Genomic DNA, 20,197 nt, shown 5'->3' on the forward strand with positions numbered 1-20,197 from the left:
GTCCATCTACAAACATGTTTGTCATGCCACATCCTTGGCTCAATACCATTGGAGTTTGGGCCTTTTAGGGTTAACCTGTGAGTTCCCTTTGCAAAATTCAGTCTTCTCTTTCCTTCTTGTCCTTTAGGATTAAACCCTGATTTCTCTTGCTTAACAGAGATCACTGCCTGATGGGGTGGGCCCTCTGTGCTAACAGCTATTAGCAAGTCTTTCTTCTCCCTGCCAGCCAAGTAATTCGCATCAACACAGACACTAGCTTTTAACTTCTTAGCTGCTATGGATTCCACGGCTGGACTTTGTCTAACAGAGATACCACACAAATCCAAAGAGTCTGAGGGTGAGAGCTGGCTTGCTCTCCCCTGCCTCCTCAAGCATTCAGCCATAAAACTGTTCTGCTTTGAAAAACCAGTAACTGAATCTGTCCTCAGATCCTGAAGCACAGACTGCTCACTTACCGATTCAGCATGGAGACATTCCTGTCCCAACAGCATTGTCTCCCCAACAAGCTGGCTACACACAGCCAGGTGGTTATAGGGCTGCTCAACTTCCTTAACAGCTTCTACTCCACCTGAGACCTTTTCAAAGCTGCCCACACTGGATCTTTCAAAAGGAAAGTCAGTGGATCCATTCACAACAGAAAATTTCTGGCTGTTAGGAACTGAAACTTCCCTGATTAAATCACTTTTACACCCTTCAGTTGCAGTAAACTGCTTGCACAGGCTACCATGAGGATTCCTTTCCCTAGGAGCTTCTCTAAGCAGCAATTCACCCCTCACAGAAATTCCTTCCCCTCTCCACCTAGGGCTTGCTTTACAGGAACACTTCCCTGAGCAACCACAGCCGCTTTCTGGGTCTCACCTACACTTAGACTCACTTCAGGCCCCACAGGCGGATTTCTACACAATCCCCTTTTAGGCACACCTACAGACTTTCTAGATAACAGGTCAGAAGCAGTCTCCTTCCCTTGGCCATGAACAAGTTCAGGAATCTTTTCCTTCTTGCTACAAGTTGTCAAACTGTCAGTAAGTAACACCATTAAATCACCTTCATGCTCTCCTTGTGCCCTGGCTAGGGTATCACCCTGATCAGACAGAGTTGCTACACCCTTTTCCAACCACACATTAGCAACTGGCAAACTACAAGCACCAGAATTGTCTGTTCTCTGGGATTTTGCTAAGACACTAACTGGATGCAACCTAGTCACAGTGCCATTTTCCCCAGCAGACACAAACTCAGGACCATTCCCTTCCTGGGCTTTAGCTGTATTTACAACCAACTTCGAGACAACTGAATCACCCTCAACCATCACAGGCTGAAAGGCCCCTTCTGTCTGCTCCACAGACACAGAAGAGCCGGAGACACATTCTCCTTCACCAGACACACAGCTTGGGATTTCATTTCCCTCGTCCCAGCACACAGGGCTGTTCACAGACAACTGCTTGGAGACTGGGGTAGCTTCCTTCATAGGCAAGTCAATACTCCTGACAGAGACAGGCACATTCCCTCCACTGTCACATTTCTCCACACAGGAAACAGGTAAGGGATATGGACACTCATCTTCCACTATCCCTCCCTTCCCAAACTGCTGATTAGACAAAGCCATCAGCTCACAAGGCTGCCTAGGCTCCTCCAAACTTTCCCTACCAGGCACATTGCCACTCCCAACAGATAAGCTGCTGCTCTTTTCACTACACTGAGCTACTTTTAGCAAATCACAGTTACCCATTTCAGGTTTACTTCTACAAGCTGCACTAGCCACCAATCCATTACCCATTACAAATTTACCCTCTCCTTCCTTAGTTAGGGCTTTAACCTGACCATCTACTTTAATCTGCTCCTGAGAAACATTTTCCTCCCCAATGAGATCTTTCTGCTCTTGATCTAACTCCAGATTAACTTCTGAGACATTAGACAGACATTCAGAAACTTCATTTCCAGACACACTGCTTTTTTGCACAGACAAACCTTTGGAGCAACCCACCTCAGGCAAATTATTGCTCACAATAGACACAGGTTTAAGATTATTCCTCTCCTGTGACTGGCTACCTGGATTGAACAAAGCTTTAACATTTTCCCCAATTAAAAGATCTTTAGGCAATAACTTCCTGACGCCAGCTATCACCTCATGCTGAGCCCCATTCCACTCAAGGTGGATTCTGGCTAAAGGCACACGGACAGTAAACTCACAGAGGATTACAACATTCACACTCTGATTTGGTAAATAATCTTCCTCTTTGACCAGATCTGCTCTAACAAGAGTGATGTTAGAAGCCATAATTTGCCCTAAACAGCTTTTACCATTGACTTCTACACACTCTATGAATTTTCCATTACCATTCCCATCCATAGCACTGGCACAATTTATGGGGCCACCCCCTACTGAACACACAGTAACAGCATTGACATAAAAGGTGGCATTGTTGGGGTACATTTGGTTACCCCCAGACAACTGCTCAGAGTTATACAACATACCAACATTGTTACAAACTGGACTTTCAAGAGGATACAGTCTCTGCTGTTCTTCCATTGCTTTTTTGACTTGGATTTGGAGTCTAGCTGTCTCCTGTTGCATCTGTCGAGTTTTCTCCTCAGCAGCCAGCAGCTCCAGACGCCTCTTACGAGCTTTTTCTTCTCTCTTAGCAACTTCTTTCTTTCTCTCATCAGCCTCTTTCTCCATTCGAATTTCTGCCAGTTCTTGCTCATAATCAAACTGCAGGCTGTCTCTCAAGGCTTGCAGTTTCCTTGCTTTTCCTGATGCTCTCTGTCTCATGGTCACTGATCTTTAACCAACCAAACTCTCAATCCCAAAGTTAAAATTTGGATAGCGTGGGGTTCTGACCCAAAACTTAATTGACCTGGTTCTGTGGATCCAAGCACGACTACGCCACTGTGACGGAGCGATTCTGGCGGGACCCAACTGAGAGTGCCAAATCAGGACCAATTGCTTAAACTGGGCAGTCACAGCCCTAGGCTGGGGTTTTTCCACCTCTAAGGCAAACCAAACCAGCCAGACAAAAAGGACTTTGGTCTCACCCCACTGGCTAACCACAAGTCACACAAGCAATTTCCTTAGACACTCCAGTCTCCCAGCATCACCACCAGTGCACTCGTCCTATCAATTACATACAGTAATGGTAAAGTTCTTAGTTCAGGCTTGCAGCAGAGATGGAGTAAACTGCAGGTTCAAATTGAGTCTCTGGAATACACCCCCGCTGGGATGGGTCAGTCAGTCCTTTGTGCCGAGCTTCAGCTTGTAGCAAAATCCCTCCAGAGGTCAGAAGCAGGATTGAAGACAAGATGGAGATGAAGCATCAGCCTTATATAGGCCTTTCCAGGTGTAAGAATCTCTTTGTCTTCACTGTGGAAATTTACAGCAAGATGGAGCCTGGAGTCACATGGGCCAGTCCCTGCATACTTTGCTGAGTCACAAGGCGTGTCTGCCTTCTCTCCATGGGTCCATTGTGTCCTTAATGGTCCTTAATGGGCCATCAAACAGGCTAGGCAGAGCTAACACCAGCTTGTCTGGGAGGCTTCCCCCAGAAGCACAGCACAAACTTGAAATACAGACAGCATAGAGCCAACATTCATAACTTCAACTAAAAATGATACAGACATATAGACAGCATAATTATAATCAGCAACCCAGAACCTGGTCTTAGACACCTTATATGACCCCCTTTACTTAGGATTTGGTGCCACTACAGGACCTTGGTTGCAACCCATGTTCTATATGGTCCCCATTTATATCAATAACGTCACACCCAGTCACTAACAGTGCAATGGGAGATCAGATTGGTCTAGTCCTGTTTGTGTATACAAGGTAGATTCTGTGTTTTACGAATTTTCTCTTTAACAATTTGTGGTTCGTGTCCTCCATAGAAAGGGATGTTCCACTTTGTATATGTAGATCAGTTTTATGCTAATAGATTTTCTTTCCTGCAAAGGTCAAATGGGAGAACTTTGTAGTTAAGTTTCCTCTGTCACTTTTCTAAAATGTTTCATACCCCTCTGGGCTTGTGCTCTAGCACTGGACACCTTAGAGGAGCGTAGACCTCTGAAAATACAAATTGCCACTGAGCATGGTGTATTGTGTGTGTTTTGACAGCGTCTGTGCTTATGAAAGAAGACAATGACAACTGACGAGGCCACAAAGAATGAAGGAGAGGTCCAGACAGCAGCTCTTGCTGAACAAGGAGAGGACATCACACCGAATCAAGATCGAGGGGTTCTGAAGGTGAGGTCATTGCCAAAGCTAATGGCACATTTCAATAGCTACTCTCCTACTTCAGTGAATCTAGAGCACGTACACATCTGTTAACTATCTGAATGTTAGTGACATGGGTTGTCTTACAGCTTCTAGCACAATAAAGCTGAGCTTTTCAAAGTTGTCTAGGGGATTTCGTTGTCCAATTCCCTTTACAAAAATAGGAAGACTTAAATGGCATGGACACCACAACTGCAGTACAGATATCAGCCTTCGCTGTGAATTTCACTGCTAGTGTATGTCTAATCAGATCTTTAGTAGTACATCCATGCAGTACTCATAGGCTTTTCCCTAGATCTAATTTCCCCTTTTCCTACCGGAGGCAAATTCAGAATTGTTCCACTGTATATTTTCGAGTGCTTCATCCTATCGGTGGAATATAACTATTTCCCCAGTAGTATCTCCTCTGCGCACACTCCCTGCTCCTTTTAGCTTAAGAACTACCTGCTCCAAACAGTAGCATAAAAGAATTTTGACCAAAAGTGAATGGAATGATTTTACCCCTATAGATGTGGCATTACATTGGCAGCAAGTAAATATTATTTTACTAACTAGATTTCTAAATATGATACTTAAACACATCCCTGTATAATTGTAAAGCCTCTACAGCTCTCTCTATTGAGGCCTGTAAAAATCTCCATATATGTGATGGAAACAACTAATGCTATTTATTGATTTTTTTATTTTGAGGGGACAAATTAATAAAAAAGGCTACTTAAATCATTACCTCTTTAGATTTCTGCCATCGTGAGTTGGAAGACAGGGTTGATCTAGAGATGTGGTTATGGCAGAAGATAGCTTGAATAGCCATGGCCATTGGGAGGCTGAATCAGCATCCCTAGATCTCCATGGAAACGGCTATAAAAACATGCTTTGGGTTCAAACGTGGCATTAAAAAAAATACCTGGGAAAGTTCAGCAATTTTACTTAAACACTGTGTCAGTGGTACTACTTAAACTTAAAAACAAGACCGTGTTGCTGTGCTACCAACTATGGACCTGCTGGCTGGTATGCAACACTTGTGGAGCTTGTTCTCTGGGATTGCGACTGCGCAAGGAACTGTGTGGTGGGTGTTTTATTGCATTTTTGGAACCACAGCTAGGCTGAGGTTGGTGTGCGCCAGCACCACCTTATTAAAAATATGCTTTATGTTATGGGAGTTTGGAGTTGTTGGAGAGAGGAGCTGTGCTAGCAACACTTAGCTGCACAGTTGTGTCTAGAACCAAGACACTTGCGTGAAGTAGAAGAACCGTTGGACTCAGTCAACTGAAGCCTGCCTGTTTGTTGAAATGGACTCCTACCATCTTCATCCTAGTTGTCCTTCTCTCTCCTAGATCGTGAAGAGGCCAGGTCATGAGGATAAGTCCCCTATGATTGGAGACAAGGTTTACGTCCACTATAAAGGAAAGCTGGCCAATGGAAAAAAATTTGATTCCAGCCGTGATAGGAATGAGCCATTTATTTTCAGTCTGGGAAAAGGTAAGGAGTGAAATGGAAATGCAGTCTCAGGGCTCCAAAGTGCATTTTCTCTGGATAATGTCAGTTTGTTGATACATAATTTTGTTGTTAGAGAGAGCGCATGATTAAGTGGAATGAACACAAGACTGGGAATAAGGAAATTTTAGGTTGTAATCCTGGTTCTGTCGCTGAGTAAATGTGGCTCTGGGTGATTCAGTCACTTTGTGGTGTCTGTTCAGGACCCCTGGGGTGTTGAGATCATATTTTATTAGGCCCAAATTTTCAAATGTTTCCTGATTTTGAGTGCCTCTGGAAATCTGACAGTAGGTGTCTAATATCCAGCAGTTTACATTAAGTCAATGGTTGATGCTTGCGCTCAGCACCCCTGAGAACCTGTCTGTAAGTGCTCAAAATCAGATCACAGAGGAAATAGATATTTCCTTTCCCTCTAATTTTGTATGCTGCTTTACCCATTCCTGCTGTCCACATAGTTATAGCCGCTTGCAAAATGGGTTTTTTAAGTGTGCTTCACGTTGAGTGTGACAGGATTTGAACTGAATACCTGCCTATTTGTATCTTTTGCAGCCAGTGGTAACCTTTATATCCCCCCAGCTTGAATAATGACTGAAGAACTCTCATGAAGTTTTAAAGTTCCTGTTGTCAGGCAGATCTCACTAGTAACATAAATGCAGGGAGTGGGGAGAGTGGAGCTATAGCGAATTAAAAATATAAAGGAGTGATTTCTAATTAGAATGCTTGCTTTTCAAAGCTCTTATGAGGTATCAGCAGATCTTCCAGGCAGTTTGGTTTTGGCCTTCCTGGTACCCCTTCATGAGCAACAAATGGAGTTACGCTTAGATAAATGAAATTCTACTCTGTTTGCTACGTGGCAGGTTGAGAACAAAAAGGAATTGTTTTGGAGCACATGGCTTTTAATTATTTTTTTTAAATGAAGGACCACCATTTACTAAAGGCCTCTCTATACTAAAATTGCATTCCCCTTCACGGCTCTTTAAGCTTACAGAATGGAAACATTTGCTCCTGTAATGGCTTACAGCTCCAAAATCCTTCTGTAGAAAGTGGACTGGAGAACGTGGACCAGACTCATGGATTGTCAAGTTTATGTAACTCTGTCTATAGAATTTGGGGTATTAAGCCAGAAGAATAGCTCAGTGCAATAGTCCTTCCCTCCTAGAACTCTGCTGTAGGGCCTTTCATGCAAGCTTGTGGAGGAGCTGCCCTCTCTTCCCAGGGGGTGTCAACACACCCCTTTTTAGCCACTCTGCGCATATCCCCTCCACAGCCCTATTCTAGCACCTAAATAACACAGTGCTATGCAGCCTCTCCTTGTTGGGGTGAAGTTCTCTACTAATGTGGAGGGGACGGCAGCAAATTTCCCTGCTCTACTTTCCGACGTACGCTTCAGAGTGTCCCTAGATAATGATGACAGGTGGATCTGATGGATTCCTTGTAGTAGTTGAGTTGTGTAGCTGTTGTGACTCTTATTGTATTGGTTTCATGACCACAAGTAAAGACCATACATGCCCAGATATAGCGCAGCATTTGAAACTAGAAAATGGACTGTGTCTAAAACTTGTTTTTGGCAAGTTTGTGTTATAAATCATTCTCTCGTATTGAAGCATGTCCTTCTCTTAGGCCAGGTAATCAAGGCATGGGACATTGGGGTTGCCACCATGAAGAAAGGGGAGATCTGCCACTTGCTGTGTAAACCAGAATATGCGTATGGCTCTGCCGGCAGCATCCCGAAAATCCCTTCCAATGCAACCCTCTTTTTCGAGGCAAGTATGTGTAAGAGTGTTGGTATGGAAACTCCCTCCCTTGGGGCATGCTGTTAAAAAACAATTCAACAAAGCAGTTGGCTTCTTGAATTGTTTTCTTTTTTTCCCCCACCTTCAGCAATTCATGCCCATGCTGTCTCAGAAATGTATGTCTAAACTGGAGAAGCAGTGCCCAAACAGGATCTGAAGCTACCAAGCCCAGAAAAGAAGTCTTAACTTGGAAGCATATGGAAAACAGTGACACAAATAGGACACAGATTCTGTTAATTCTCTGCTCTGTGTGTGTGTGTATACACACATCTATAAAATAGGGGGAGGGCAGGTCAAAAATGTTTTCATGTCATAAAAATCCATTAATGCCAGTGAGCTAAATCAACATGAGAGTTGGCATGGAGCAGCTGTTGGTCAGCCAAACTGAGCACAGTGTGTATGTGTTCATTTGGCAAAACCTTGTAAAACCCAACAGAAGTAAAGCATCTTTAGTTAATTAAGGCACAGATTGTCCCAGCTCTGGCTGCAATTGATTGCCTTGGAGAGCCATTGGCCTCAGTGTGCCTGTTTTCATTGTCAACAGGCTTAATGGCCTCTTTCTTAGTGGTGCTATGTCTGGTCAACAGGGACCGAGAAGGGCGACAGAAACGATTAGGGGAAGGGAACAGCTTCCATGTGAGGAGAGATTAAAAAGACTGGAACTGTTTTGCTTAGAAAAGAGATGACTAAGAGGGGGAGATGTGATAGAGACCCATAAACTCATGAATGGTGTCAAGAAAGTGAATAGGGAAGTATTATTTAGCCCTGTACAGAATGCAAGAGCCAGTGGTCACCCAATTAAATTAATAGGCAGCAGGTTTAAAACAAACATAGTGAAATACTTCTTCACACAGTGCATAGTCAGCCTGTGGAACTCTTTGCCAGGGGATGTTGTGAAGGCCAGAAATATAACTGGATCCAAAAAAAAAATTAGATTAGCCATAGAGGACAGGTCCATCAATGACTGTTAGCCAAGATGCTCAGGGATGCAATCCCATGCTCTGGGTATCCCTAAACCTCTAACTGCCAGCAGCTGGGACTGGATGATGGGATGGATCACTTGATAATTGCCATGTTCTGTTCATTCCCTCGAAGCATCTGGCATTGGCACTGTCAGAAGACAGAATATTGGGATAGATGGACCATTGGTCTGACCCAGTGTGGCCGTTCTTACATTCTTATGGTCTGTGCCTTTTAGGGCAGTTTTCATAGAATCCCACATCACTGTTTGAATTACACCCTTACAGGATTAGTAAACTCTAGTTTTATTCTTTCTTTGTGCTGCTTTTCAGGTATTACGCATGTTCCAGTTTTTAATACATTGGACCTGTTACCTAGCTTAGAGCTGGCTTTTACGGGTTTCTTCCATGTGTCAGCAGAATTGGATTGGTTGGTTTTCCACATCTAGGATCAACTGTTGCTTAGGCTACCTTTTTATTTATTTATTTTTTAGATCGAGCTTCTTGATTTCAAAGGGGAGGATTTATTTGAGGATGGAGGAATCATCCGGAGAATCAAACGGAAAGGGGAGGGATACTCCAACCCAAACGAAGGAGCCACCGTAGAAAGTGAGTACCGGCTTGGCTGCAGGAGTAACTAAACGCACCTTAGCAGCCGAGTGCAAATATGTTGGTGAGATGAAGCTTGTGTAATAGCATTCCAGAGGATTTGCAGCAGTGTAGCCATCTCTGACGATGAAGCAGGTTGACGGGGTTGTTTCTGAGGAGTGCTGGGAGGCTCATCCATCGTCGGGTTGCCAGTCTGTATTTTGTACTGTCTCTCTGTGTGACCAGGTCAGACCCTGCAGCTGTGCTAGAATTGAGTTCCTCAAGCACATGTTCTAGCTCAAAGACCGGAGTGTGCCGTTTGTCCAGTAGCACACAAGGTATACATGTAGAGGACACTGGCCATGGTTTGTGTGGTTTTATGTGAAGATGGGGATGTGGAGGTGGGCGGGAGGAAGTAGAAGAAAGAGGCAGTTAACTCCCAGCCTGTGAGTGTCAGCATTTCATATGTTAACACATTTCTTCCTTCCTTGGCCAATCCAGAGACACTGGCTCATAAGAGTTTAATGGAAAGCATTAAACCAAGGCAGCAGGTAGGTGATGATGAAATGGCCACTGAGGCATAACTCCGGCTCTTCTCTCTGAGTCACCCTGCTCCTGCATTCTGTCGAAGGCCCCCCTCGGGCTTTGATAAACAAACCAATACTAAATTGTGCAACCAGTTCTCCTTAGCTTGATGTGGAAACTTGGAAGAAAAATAGCGTGTACGGTATGAGAGTTCTGTCTCCTTTGTTGTCTTCCTTTATTCATTAATTATTTTGGGAAGATTTTCCGTTCTCATGTTGCAGCCTGAAAGGCGCTGCAATGCGGTAGGGGACAGTGTGTAGGCTGCTTTGTATATCCAAACTCTGGATTTCCTTGTGTCAATGTGATTAAAATCTCAGCCTCAATTTAGCTACTATAGCTTTTACTTGAGTCCAATATTTATTAATTGTTACGTGCATGCATGTCTTGGCCGAAACTAGGCAGCTTCCTATTTTCATAGTCCTATACGATGTTTGGGTTGCATCCATAATACAATTAAGTTTTTTCTTTCCCTCTGCCTGTGACCAGAATACTACTGCTAACTTTGGATGGCTACTAACTGGAAGGCACAGATTAATGAGAAGGGTCTACTGGAGTCAGTACTGTTCTATGGGCTTAACTGAAGTCCTAATTTGGCCCCAAAGTAGTGAGCTGAAATCCCATTCAGATTTCTTATAGCACTCTTTCCAAGCTTAAAGAGAACAATTGAACCATAGAATGAGAGAGAAACAGCAGTTATGGAAGTCTTGGCCATTTGAATGGCCAAATTGTACGTTTAGGACTAGCAGGTCACCCTTCTCCCTATATCAGAGCTTCTGTACATTATGAGTTTCTGAACCTTTTTGGGAGGGGAGAAATTGATCCAAATTGTCACATTCAGCTTGTTAAGCCTGTTAGTTTTAGTGTCTAGTCCTTTAGTGGGACTGATTTTAGAGAGAACTCCTTTGGGCCCTGCCAATTTCACTCTGCCTATGAAATGTTTTGGGTTGTGGTTATGTGCACTGAAACAAGCTTTGTGTAAAGTTTTAAGCTTGCTTTATTGTACCTAAAGGCCAAGTTTAAAAAAAATCAAAATAGATACCAGTTTAATAGTTCTAACTGCTGCATTCTTTATTACTTATTTTTTTAGTTTCATTTAAACATCAAAACCCATTATGCTTTCGTGTGCGCAGAAAGTTTGTAACCAGACACACAATTATCTTTATTACGCCACAAAGTAACAAATAGAACAAAGCCCTGTTCTCATTGAGCACAATTTTTGTTTTTAATCACTATGTAGTGAAATTGATATTTTTTCCTCTTTCTGACAAATCAATCAGCAATTTGGCTCTTCCTTAAGCATAGATTCTAGGGCCAGAAGGGACCACAGTGATGATCTAGTCTAACATCCTGCATAGCACAGACCATAGGACTTCCCGAAATAATCCCTAGAGCAGATCCTTTGGAAATATATACAATCTTGATTTAAAACATCCTGATATAGCAGGTCTTTAAAGACTCCCTCAGAGTGGTGGCTAGTAGTGGGCCTTTCTCATGGCACATGATTCTAAATCCTCCTTTAATTTTTTTTTAAACTATTTAAAAGGTACATTTTCTTCTTAGCTTATTGCATTAATTTGGACACAAGCATAGTCAGGACAGTGGAGATTAATGCCCTCTGAGGCAGTTTTGTATAACACATGCAGCCTGTGCAAGGCAGAGGTCAAGAACTCTTTACTAATCCTATTCCCCAAAATTGTGCTGTACCAGCAGTTTGATTCAGAGCAAGTTACCAATGTGGCCTTCAGTTTCATTCTGATCTAACTAGGGCCTGGGTTTCCTTAAATGTGCTTCAAGGATAGGGGCACATTTCAGACCTGACAGCCTCTTAAAAACAATATTTTGGTTGAGTGTCTGTCTGTCTGCCTCTGTGTGCCCCAATCTAGACTCCATGTCTGGCACAAAGCAGTAGGATCAGACACAGGTAGTAGGATTAGGATGGCACAAAACCAGAAGAAGAGCAATGATCTGTCATAATCTATTTTCAATCAGACAGCTGCCACATTTTCACTGTTCAAATATTTCCATTGAGTTCTAGTAAAAAACCCAGTATTAACTCAGAAACTAGTACAAAGGAACCTGACATCACTGCTATAATTAGACTGGAAGAAAATGTGCATTTACCAGAACTGACATCTCTGGGTTGGATTTTCAAAGGCAATGTTATTAGCTTGAGTTATAGGGCATAATGCACAGTCCCACTTCCTAAAACACAGCCTGCAGTAGAATTTGTGCATGCCAGCTTTTGTTACAGCCTTTTTTCTGTTTTAATAGGAGTACAAATTGCAGTCAGCACATCGGGTTCATGTGCCAGCCACATTCAGAACACAGCGTTCTGTGCTCTTCAAAACAAAATCGCTCTAGGCACTGAGAGAACAATAAGTCAACGCTGCAGCTGAAGTGATGTGCTGCAGCCGGGCTGGGGTTTCTTGCTGTGTAATCCAAGTGTAACTGTATCCAAATGGTCTGCTTTAGATAGCTCTTAAATACAGTAGAAAAATAGAGCAGGAGACTTTCCTGTTGCCATTATATTTCCATATAATTAAAACAGAATAAAACTATTGTGCCTTTAAAAAAAAAAAATAAGCACGCTTGAATTCACAGCAAGTCTGTGAAAGGCCAGCTGGAAGCTTCATGCCATCCTGTGTGTTTTAGTCTTAAAGCTCGCACCTTAGATCATTGTCTTCTCATGCTGGCAGAGGCTGGCAACAGATTAACTGTGACTGCCAAAACCAGGGATCATAGAATATCAGGGTTGGAAGGGACCTCAGGAGGTCATCTAGTCCAACCCCCTGCTCAAAGGGGAACCAATCCCCAGACAGATTTTTGCCCCAGATCCTTAAATGGTCCCCTTAAGGATTGAATTCTCAACCCTGGGTTTAGCAGGCCAATGCTCAAACCACTGAGCTATCCCTCCCCTCTTCTTTATCCCTTTTATATCAAACTCTCAGAATTATTCTGCTAAAGGCAAGGATTTGGGTAATTGGGAGCACTTGTTTCAATGAGCCTTCTTTTCCCTCTTAAGGCAGCATGGAACTGGAGTAGCAAGGAGCTCCCTCTCCAGCTCAGTCTTTTGGCTTATTCCCGACAGTGATTCCTGCCGGTTTCAATGATTATAATAACCTGGATAGCCCCATTATTGTGGTTGGTGTTTATAGGCAATAGCAGGCCAGATCTCTGCACCAAAGCAAAGGAGGAGGGAGGCTTTACATGATACTGCAAAGTTATCAGGTTACTTGTTTTCAGAATGTACGCTGAGAATTGGTGTGGGAGTGTGTGAGGTGCACTGCTTTTTGTTAAAACAGAAAACCAAGGTGACTTGGTGGTAGTGGAAGAGTGTAGGTCAAGAGTCACCGTGCTTTTGGCTAGGGCTGGCTGGGATAACAAGGATTCCTTTTCATGAAAAATGGAGGTTTCAAAAACTGTTTGTGTCCCCCCCACAGACCTTTTTGAACCCTTTTGCAGAGGGGAAGATTTGCAGCCGGGGCTTGAGCCTGGGTTTCCCACATCCAAGGAGAGTGCTCTAACCACTGGGCAGTTGGCTATTCTGAGGTGTGGTGTTCCCGTCTGTCTCTTGCGCTCTCGTTTTCGGACCCGAGAAACCTTCCCAACTAAAGTTTCATTAGAACCGATACGTTTGCGCAGAGAGTTTGTTTCAAGGAATTGGTATTTTCCTACAGAAACATTTGATCAAAAACTTCCCGACCAGCTCTCCTCTCTCCAATTGGCGTCCTTTCATATCATTCATACAGGGGCCCTCTTTCAGCAATGGGATAAGCCAGAAATCAGTAGATTTTCTGTAGCTCTGGCTTGTGTAGGGAGCTGTGACGTTTAGGGGATCACTCAGACCAGTGAGGAGTTCTGTCACTGCCTGTCTGGTAACCACGGGTGCCTTTATGCTGTGCAGTGTTGGTTCAGGTCCCTCACATTGGAAGCCTTCCCACAAGCAAAAGGTCTCACCCTAGCTTCTGCCAGGCTAGTTACTCTTTGCAGGGTGATACCTGCACGACGTGCAGTCCCGAGTCTCCCTAGATCCGTCCTTCCAGAGTTCGTAAGTACCGGACACTTGGACTTTTCCTCTCTCCTTCGTCACTCCTTCCCCCAAACCAGCCACCCTGACACCGCTTCTATTGGGATGCGTGCGCCACACAGTTTGCACACCAGAAACCTGATTGGGTAAAAATAAACAAAAAGTTTAGTTAATACAAACCCCCCAGATTGAAAAATGAAATTGTCAGGGAAGAAAATAAATGGAAAGATGCAACCTTAGGCTTTACACTTCGATGTTAAATAAAATCCCTTTCCTAATGCAAGTTTCCTATTGCCTGGGAGCTGTTTCCCAGCGTAGCCCTAGACCTGCATGCCAAACCTCAGACACAAGCCTGCTTTTTTTAAAAGACACTTTCTCTCTCTGTCCATGGTGTTTCCTTGTTTATTCAGAGTAGAGGAAATTCCCTCTTGACTTGATAGCTGAGGATGTCTCAGTGTCTTCTGGTTAACTCCTAATGGTCCACCATTGTCCTTTCCTAGGCTGCACAGTCAGTCATTTCTTGGAACTGGGTTTGTGTAAACGCCTGGTTTGGGAGCTGCTCCTCTCCACTTAACTGCTCCCAGCCCTGCTCCAAAGGGTAGTGGAATGTTGCAACACAGATTCTGTGTAGAGTTTTGTATGTACACAAATACATACATTCATAACCACAGTCTGTGTACATATCTCATAATGACCCTCCAGTTCAGAACACTGCAAATGTTGATAAAATACAGCTTGGCATCAGTCGGTTCAGCTGCTCATTTTGGGGAAGGTTCAACCTGACGTTCTCCCCTTGGAGTCTCTTGACCCTGCTTGTCATAGGATCTCTGTTACCAATTGCACAGAACTTGTCACATTGTGCTTTCTAGTTCAGTGACTGGCCAGCCACGCACTGGCCTGCTGTTCTAGTTGTTAACTATAGATGCCCAATGCAAGACATGTCCCGAGGCTGTTGGGCAACTCCAGAGCATCATCACAATCCCTGTCCTTCTCTGCAGCATTCCAGGTGCAGCATCAGTGCTAAGATGTGGCTTTAAGCTGGTAAAGATGCATGTGTCTCTCTCTAGTGATTGCATTTTGTAAAAGTTCCAAGCGCCTCTAATTGTAATTAAATGGAAACTGGATTAGTCATCCATGTTGTGGGCTGGAATTTCCCAAAATCACGCAACAGTGCAGATGTAGCGATAGAGAGTGATCTGTCTCATCAGAAGGTTGTTTAACTGCTGTGTGCTGAACTGGGGTGGTTCCCACCAGACAGGGCACAAAGCAAGATAACCTCTGCATGACAGAGGTTTGCCAGCTCTCTACAAGAGAGATCAGTAGCTCTTCCTTTGTGTCATTATGTTACTCCTATTTGTCTGTTTTATCGACTTCTGACACTGAAATGGATTCTCCTTCAGGTTGTCCTGGAGAACATTTTAGTTTGATATCTTTTCTCTGTTCCTTACCACTTGTAGTAACTTTCCTCGTGGATTGTATTTTCTAAATGAACAGCCTACCCTAAATTCTCAATTACTGAGGGACAATCTTCACTCATTGCTATATTTGCTTTCCACAACCAACTCTCTGTATAACTTTTCATGAGTGATGTACCCGAATACTTGGATGCTAATATCTAAACTGTATTCTTATATTTATTCACCTAAATTTGGGTTATTGCTGATTATGCACTATATGTATCTTATAACTTTAAAAACAAACTTTGTATTTGTGGATAATCTAAGCACTATATCCAGATGTACAGACACTCTTTTCTTAACCTGTGTACTATATAATTTTTTACCATTAACTTTAATAAAATGTATAAATCTATTAGCCCATATGGGAAACATCTGAGCTGGTGCAGCAGCACCTGCGGAGCACACCAGCAGAGTGTGTTGCTGATTTAGGATCATTAGAAATAAGTGAATAGAACCAGAGAAGTTTAAAGATTGGGAAGGCCATGGAATAGATACAGTTGGTCAGATATTAGGTAAAGACACTTTTCTAACCTATTTAAAAATCAAAACTAACTTTAACTGGCTCACTCTCCCATGGTGCCACTACATTCCAGTTAGGCATTATGTTTCTCAGCTTTCTGTATAAAACAACTTTCCTAGAAAGTTCACTTTTAATAGATGTGATGGTGACTGGTCAATTAAACAAAAAATTATAATGGATTATATCAATCTTTGCAGACAACTTATTCTAAGTGCGCAGGAAAAAAAAAAGAGCATCTGGATAGACAGATTATCCCAGAGGAATGGGATTTGATTTGGAAAAGGGGACAAGCAACCTTAGTCTGTAGCATGATGAAAGAACATTTCTTTAAGGTTCTGCTTCAGTGGCATCTTACACCAGTCAGCTTAAAAATATGTGTATACGTGACTGAATGGGGACAAGTGTGTGTGTGGGGGGGGCGGAATTGTGGTGAGAGAGGACATTCTATGAATATCTGCCATGTCCAGTCTTGAGAGCATTGGGATAGTTTGTAACTTGGGTATTTATTACCAAACCTCCTGGGGTTTCCTAGCAAAAATGAAAGGAAATGGAGAATTACTCTCTCATCTGCTGGGAGCTGCTAGGCTACTGATAGCCTCTCACTAGAAAAAGAAAAATAGTCCAGCTGAGGAGGAATGGCTAAAAAAAGTGGGAGGTGGTTATGGAAAAATTTAACGCACCAGTTACATATCCCTGCCCCACCCCCCAAAAAAGCACACCTGTCCAACTTCTTTGAATGTTAACATTGGTTAGACACACCTGATTTGTTAAATATGTGGGTCGTGTGAAGATGCATGCTTTAGTATGGTACACCCTACGCCTATTGGGTAGAGAGACCTGATGGTAACATTTGTGTGTTTCCCTACACAGAACGTCAGTGTTATAATGATGATTGTTTCGTCTGATATTTACAAGTAAAGGATTTATAAACCTGTTAAAACTGCCTAAATCAATAGTTTTTAAAAAGTGAGTATCTGAGCACCAGTTAGCAATGAGCAGGAATTATACCTGCAGCCTCAGGCTGTAAGTCAGTTTCCTTACTCAGGCCAGGGTCCTGTTGACTTCAGGAGAACTGGTATGTGACTAAGGATGGTGGGATTAAAGGAAAATACACCTTCAGTTATTTTCCCATTGCCTTGCTTTGTAGTGCTTCTGGTCAGGGGAGACAGGAATGTTGAACCTCCTCACCACCAGGAATCTGGGCCACATGGTCAGTAGCTGGCTAGATTTTGCATAAGCAGGGAGGAGCTGAACCTTCCAAAACCCAAGGAAAGTGAACTGCTGTGTTGCAAATCTCACTGCAGGCTGTGTGCTACATGAAGACAGAATAAAGGAATATATCCCTGAACGGTTCTAAAGCACCCCTCGCTGTAGTGACTAGGCACAATAGTATGAATACACTTCTCATTGTTGAGAATTTGCAAGCTGAAACCCAATCTAAACTACTGTGGTTCTTGGAGTGTCCAGACTTTATGATTCTTAGTAACTTTTATTTAAACATACAGGAGATGTTGTGGGTATTGGTACCACTTTGAGAGCACAGAGCACATGAATCTTAAACAAGCAGGGAGTTCATGCTTTTTCCATAGCCTACAGATTGTCTGTCACATTCTGTTCAGCCATGGGTTAGGGACAGCTTTCCCCCCAAATGTTAAAGGTATTTTCACAAGAACTAATTTTAAACTTTATATTGCAAAAGAACGAAAACCCTTCCTTCTTTTCCCAGATTGTAGTGACGCTTACACAAAGTCCCTGACCTCTAGTAGGCACCCACTTGTCTTAAGTCGCCACTTTAAATAATCACCAAGATTTTTAGCAGCATTGTGGTAACTGTTTAAGAGACTGCCCTGGGGGGTAGGCAGTAAACTTTTAAAGACAATTTGGTTGTTGCTTACAAGAGGTTTCACTTTATCTGTAAACAAACATGGATGCTATAGACAGGATTCTTCTTACCTGTAGCCAGAAGCTACGTACCTGAGACTGTATTTGTCTCTGTCTCAAAAGAGAGCTGGGTTATTCCCTGAAGATTACAAAATGTTAACCTTGTACTTGAAACTCTTAAGGGCAGGGGACTTGGTCTTAGCTGTGTAAAGTATAGGGCAAGCTTATAGCACTATGCAGAGGAGTTGTAATTGCAATGCAAGGGGCTGTGTCTATTTCAGATTCGAGGAGTCTGTCCAGTATAGTTTAGGACAAGAGGATGTGTTAGCCATTGTTCTTATCTGATGTCCTAACTTTGGACACAAGGTGCATGGTCAGAGATTCAAATACAGTGCTCTCCAATACTAGTTTTCAGGTCCTTCCCCGCACCCCTCATGACGGGCTAATCATCGGTGTACCGTCAAGTGCTGCACAGATTGACGGGCTGGCTTCCCCACACTGTTCTGCAGTGTTGCCCCAGTTATCGATCTGATCCAAGATTTCTGGTGGAGTTTAGGCGATAATCACAAATGGGAATTAGATCAAGACCATCAGACTAGTTTTCTCAACCTGGTAGAACCCAGATGTCCAGAGACAAAATGCACTTCTAGATCCTTAAGACTGCCTTACTTCCCAAATGCAGGGAGTAATTTAGAGAACTCCATATTGGAAACCGATTTGCTGTGTTGGATAACAGCGCTGTAACAGTGCTAGCAAAACAGTCTTTAATTGTGCAACTCTGTCGGCCCAGTGAAACTTTTCTGGCAATTTTGTGTGCCTTCCTTGCATCTCTTACTCTGTTTTGTTTCCCTGCAGTCCACCTGGAAGGATTTTATGGTGGCAGAATGTTTGACTGCAGAGATGTGACGTTCATTGTTGGAGAAGGGGAAGACCATGACATTCCAATTGGAATTGACAAAGCTCTAGAAAAAATGCAGAGAGAAGAATACTGTATCTTGTACCTTGCACCACGGTAAGAAACTCTTCGCTCTGGGTGAGCAGTATCTGTCTGAGCATCATGCAGACAATCTCAGTAGCAGGCTGTTACTGAAAAGGAGATGTTTCTTTCCTAGGATGTTCTCTACAAATGCCCACTTCTACAATCTCCTAGGAGCCACCCAGACTTGTAAACTGATATTTTCCGTTTCTGGAAAGTTTGACAAGAGCGGCGTTGTACCTGTGCGAAACTCTGTCTGTGGAATAGATAATGGCATCTAATTTGGCTTTGTTCATAATATTAATAAAATCTGTCACAAACACAGGATTAAGGAGAGTTGAGTTGTGAGCGAGCGCTCTCATTCAGGTATTTTGTATCTGAACTATTAAAGGAAATGCACCCATCACTATCAGTGCAATCCACGGCTTGTTTTTGTGGCAGCCTTATAGCTTCCGCATATTACATAGACCAAAATCACATGCGTGGTGGTTGATGAATATCCACATGCACCCAAAGCATCCTATGATCTAAGATATCTTCATTTTGCTCTTACGGAATAAAGTCATCCTATCCTGACATGTTTAAACACTGGGAGAAGGTTGGAACGGCATCCAGTTACCAAGATAAATTTAGGCCAAAACGTCCAACTCTGGTTTGCAGGTTCAGGTGCCTACATACGGATTTAAGTTGCCTGCCTTTCAGAGGCACAGGGAAAAGAGCACTGCCCAAGAAGGGTGATATTGAAAGAAAATGGAAATAGACAATGAATTGAAGAACAGCAGAGCTGCAGACCAGGTGGGGTTAATAATTCCTAAGAGCATGGGTGATTGCATCCCATCTGAATGCCAGGGGAATAGGGTTGAATTCAGTCCTGTTTCTAAAAACAACATTGCCACTGACGAGAAACTTGGCACGGTTTCCTGTTCAACATCTGGCTTGTCTCTAGGGTCTGGTGTTTAGCTCCCCACTGGTACCTCCATGCGTGCGTGAGTAATCAGAATATTGAATGAAGTGCCTGATCACACACCCTTTCCTCTGACGCTTTATTTTTATGCTGTGTTTCAGATATGGGTTTGGCGAGGCAGGGAAGCCTAAATTTGGCATCGAGGCAAATGCTGAGCTTGTGTATGAAGTTACACTTAAAAGCTTTGAAAAGGTGAGAATAGAATTTCTCTCAACAGAGACACTCTCTCTCTCTCTCTCGACCTACTGGAAGCCGTTCTGCATTGAAAGCGTTTAACACTTTGTCTTTGGTGTGGCTGTAACGCAGCCCTGGTAAAGCAGTTACATCAACAAAGATCTCGGTGTTCTTAATTTGTTCTCCTATGTTGGTTTGTTTTATTTTTTTGGATGCAGTTCAAGACTTGTTCCTTTATTTGTTCCTAGGCCTGTTCTCTTTGTACTTTTTTTTTTTTTTTTTTTTTTTTTACTGGGCTGCAGACAAAAAAGTTCATGTCCTGCCAAAGTGCTCTGAAAGGAGGGCAGGGCTGGGCTGCTGAACAAGCTGTGCCCTCTTCGGGAGGCTGGAAAATGTGCCTGTGTTTGTACAGTGTTAATGAAGAACAAGATGTACATGGGGTGGAGCAGATGCTGCCAGGCTCTGTCCCGGGGCATGTTTGTGGGAGGAAGGCCTGGCTTCCCTCCCGCATC

General features: G+C 43.2%; 1 protein-coding gene across 3 annotated transcripts in view; it reads left to right on the forward strand.

Annotated features, from left to right (window-relative positions):
* The window catches only part of FKBP5 (FKBP prolyl isomerase 5), a 55,728-nt gene that overhangs the window by 25,178 nt on the left and 10,353 nt on the right, over positions 1-20,197 (forward strand). For all 3 annotated transcript variants that reach the window (XM_045013512.1, XM_045013513.1, XM_045013511.1), the window contains 6 exons: positions 4,106-4,234; positions 5,599-5,743; positions 7,379-7,521; positions 9,005-9,119; positions 18,427-18,583; positions 19,613-19,703. In XM_045013512.1, the coding sequence (XP_044869447.1) occupies positions 4,130-4,234; positions 5,599-5,743; positions 7,379-7,521; positions 9,005-9,119; positions 18,427-18,583; positions 19,613-19,703 (756 nt within the window). In that variant the 5' untranslated portion in view covers positions 4,106-4,129. The remainder of the gene's footprint in view (positions 1-4,105; positions 4,235-5,598; positions 5,744-7,378; positions 7,522-9,004; positions 9,120-18,426; positions 18,584-19,612; positions 19,704-20,197) is intronic.

Source organism: Mauremys mutica, chromosome 4 (genome assembly GCF_020497125.1).
Source record: "Mauremys mutica isolate MM-2020 ecotype Southern chromosome 4, ASM2049712v1, whole genome shotgun sequence".
Lineage (NCBI taxonomy): Eukaryota > Metazoa > Chordata > Testudines > Geoemydidae > Mauremys > Mauremys mutica.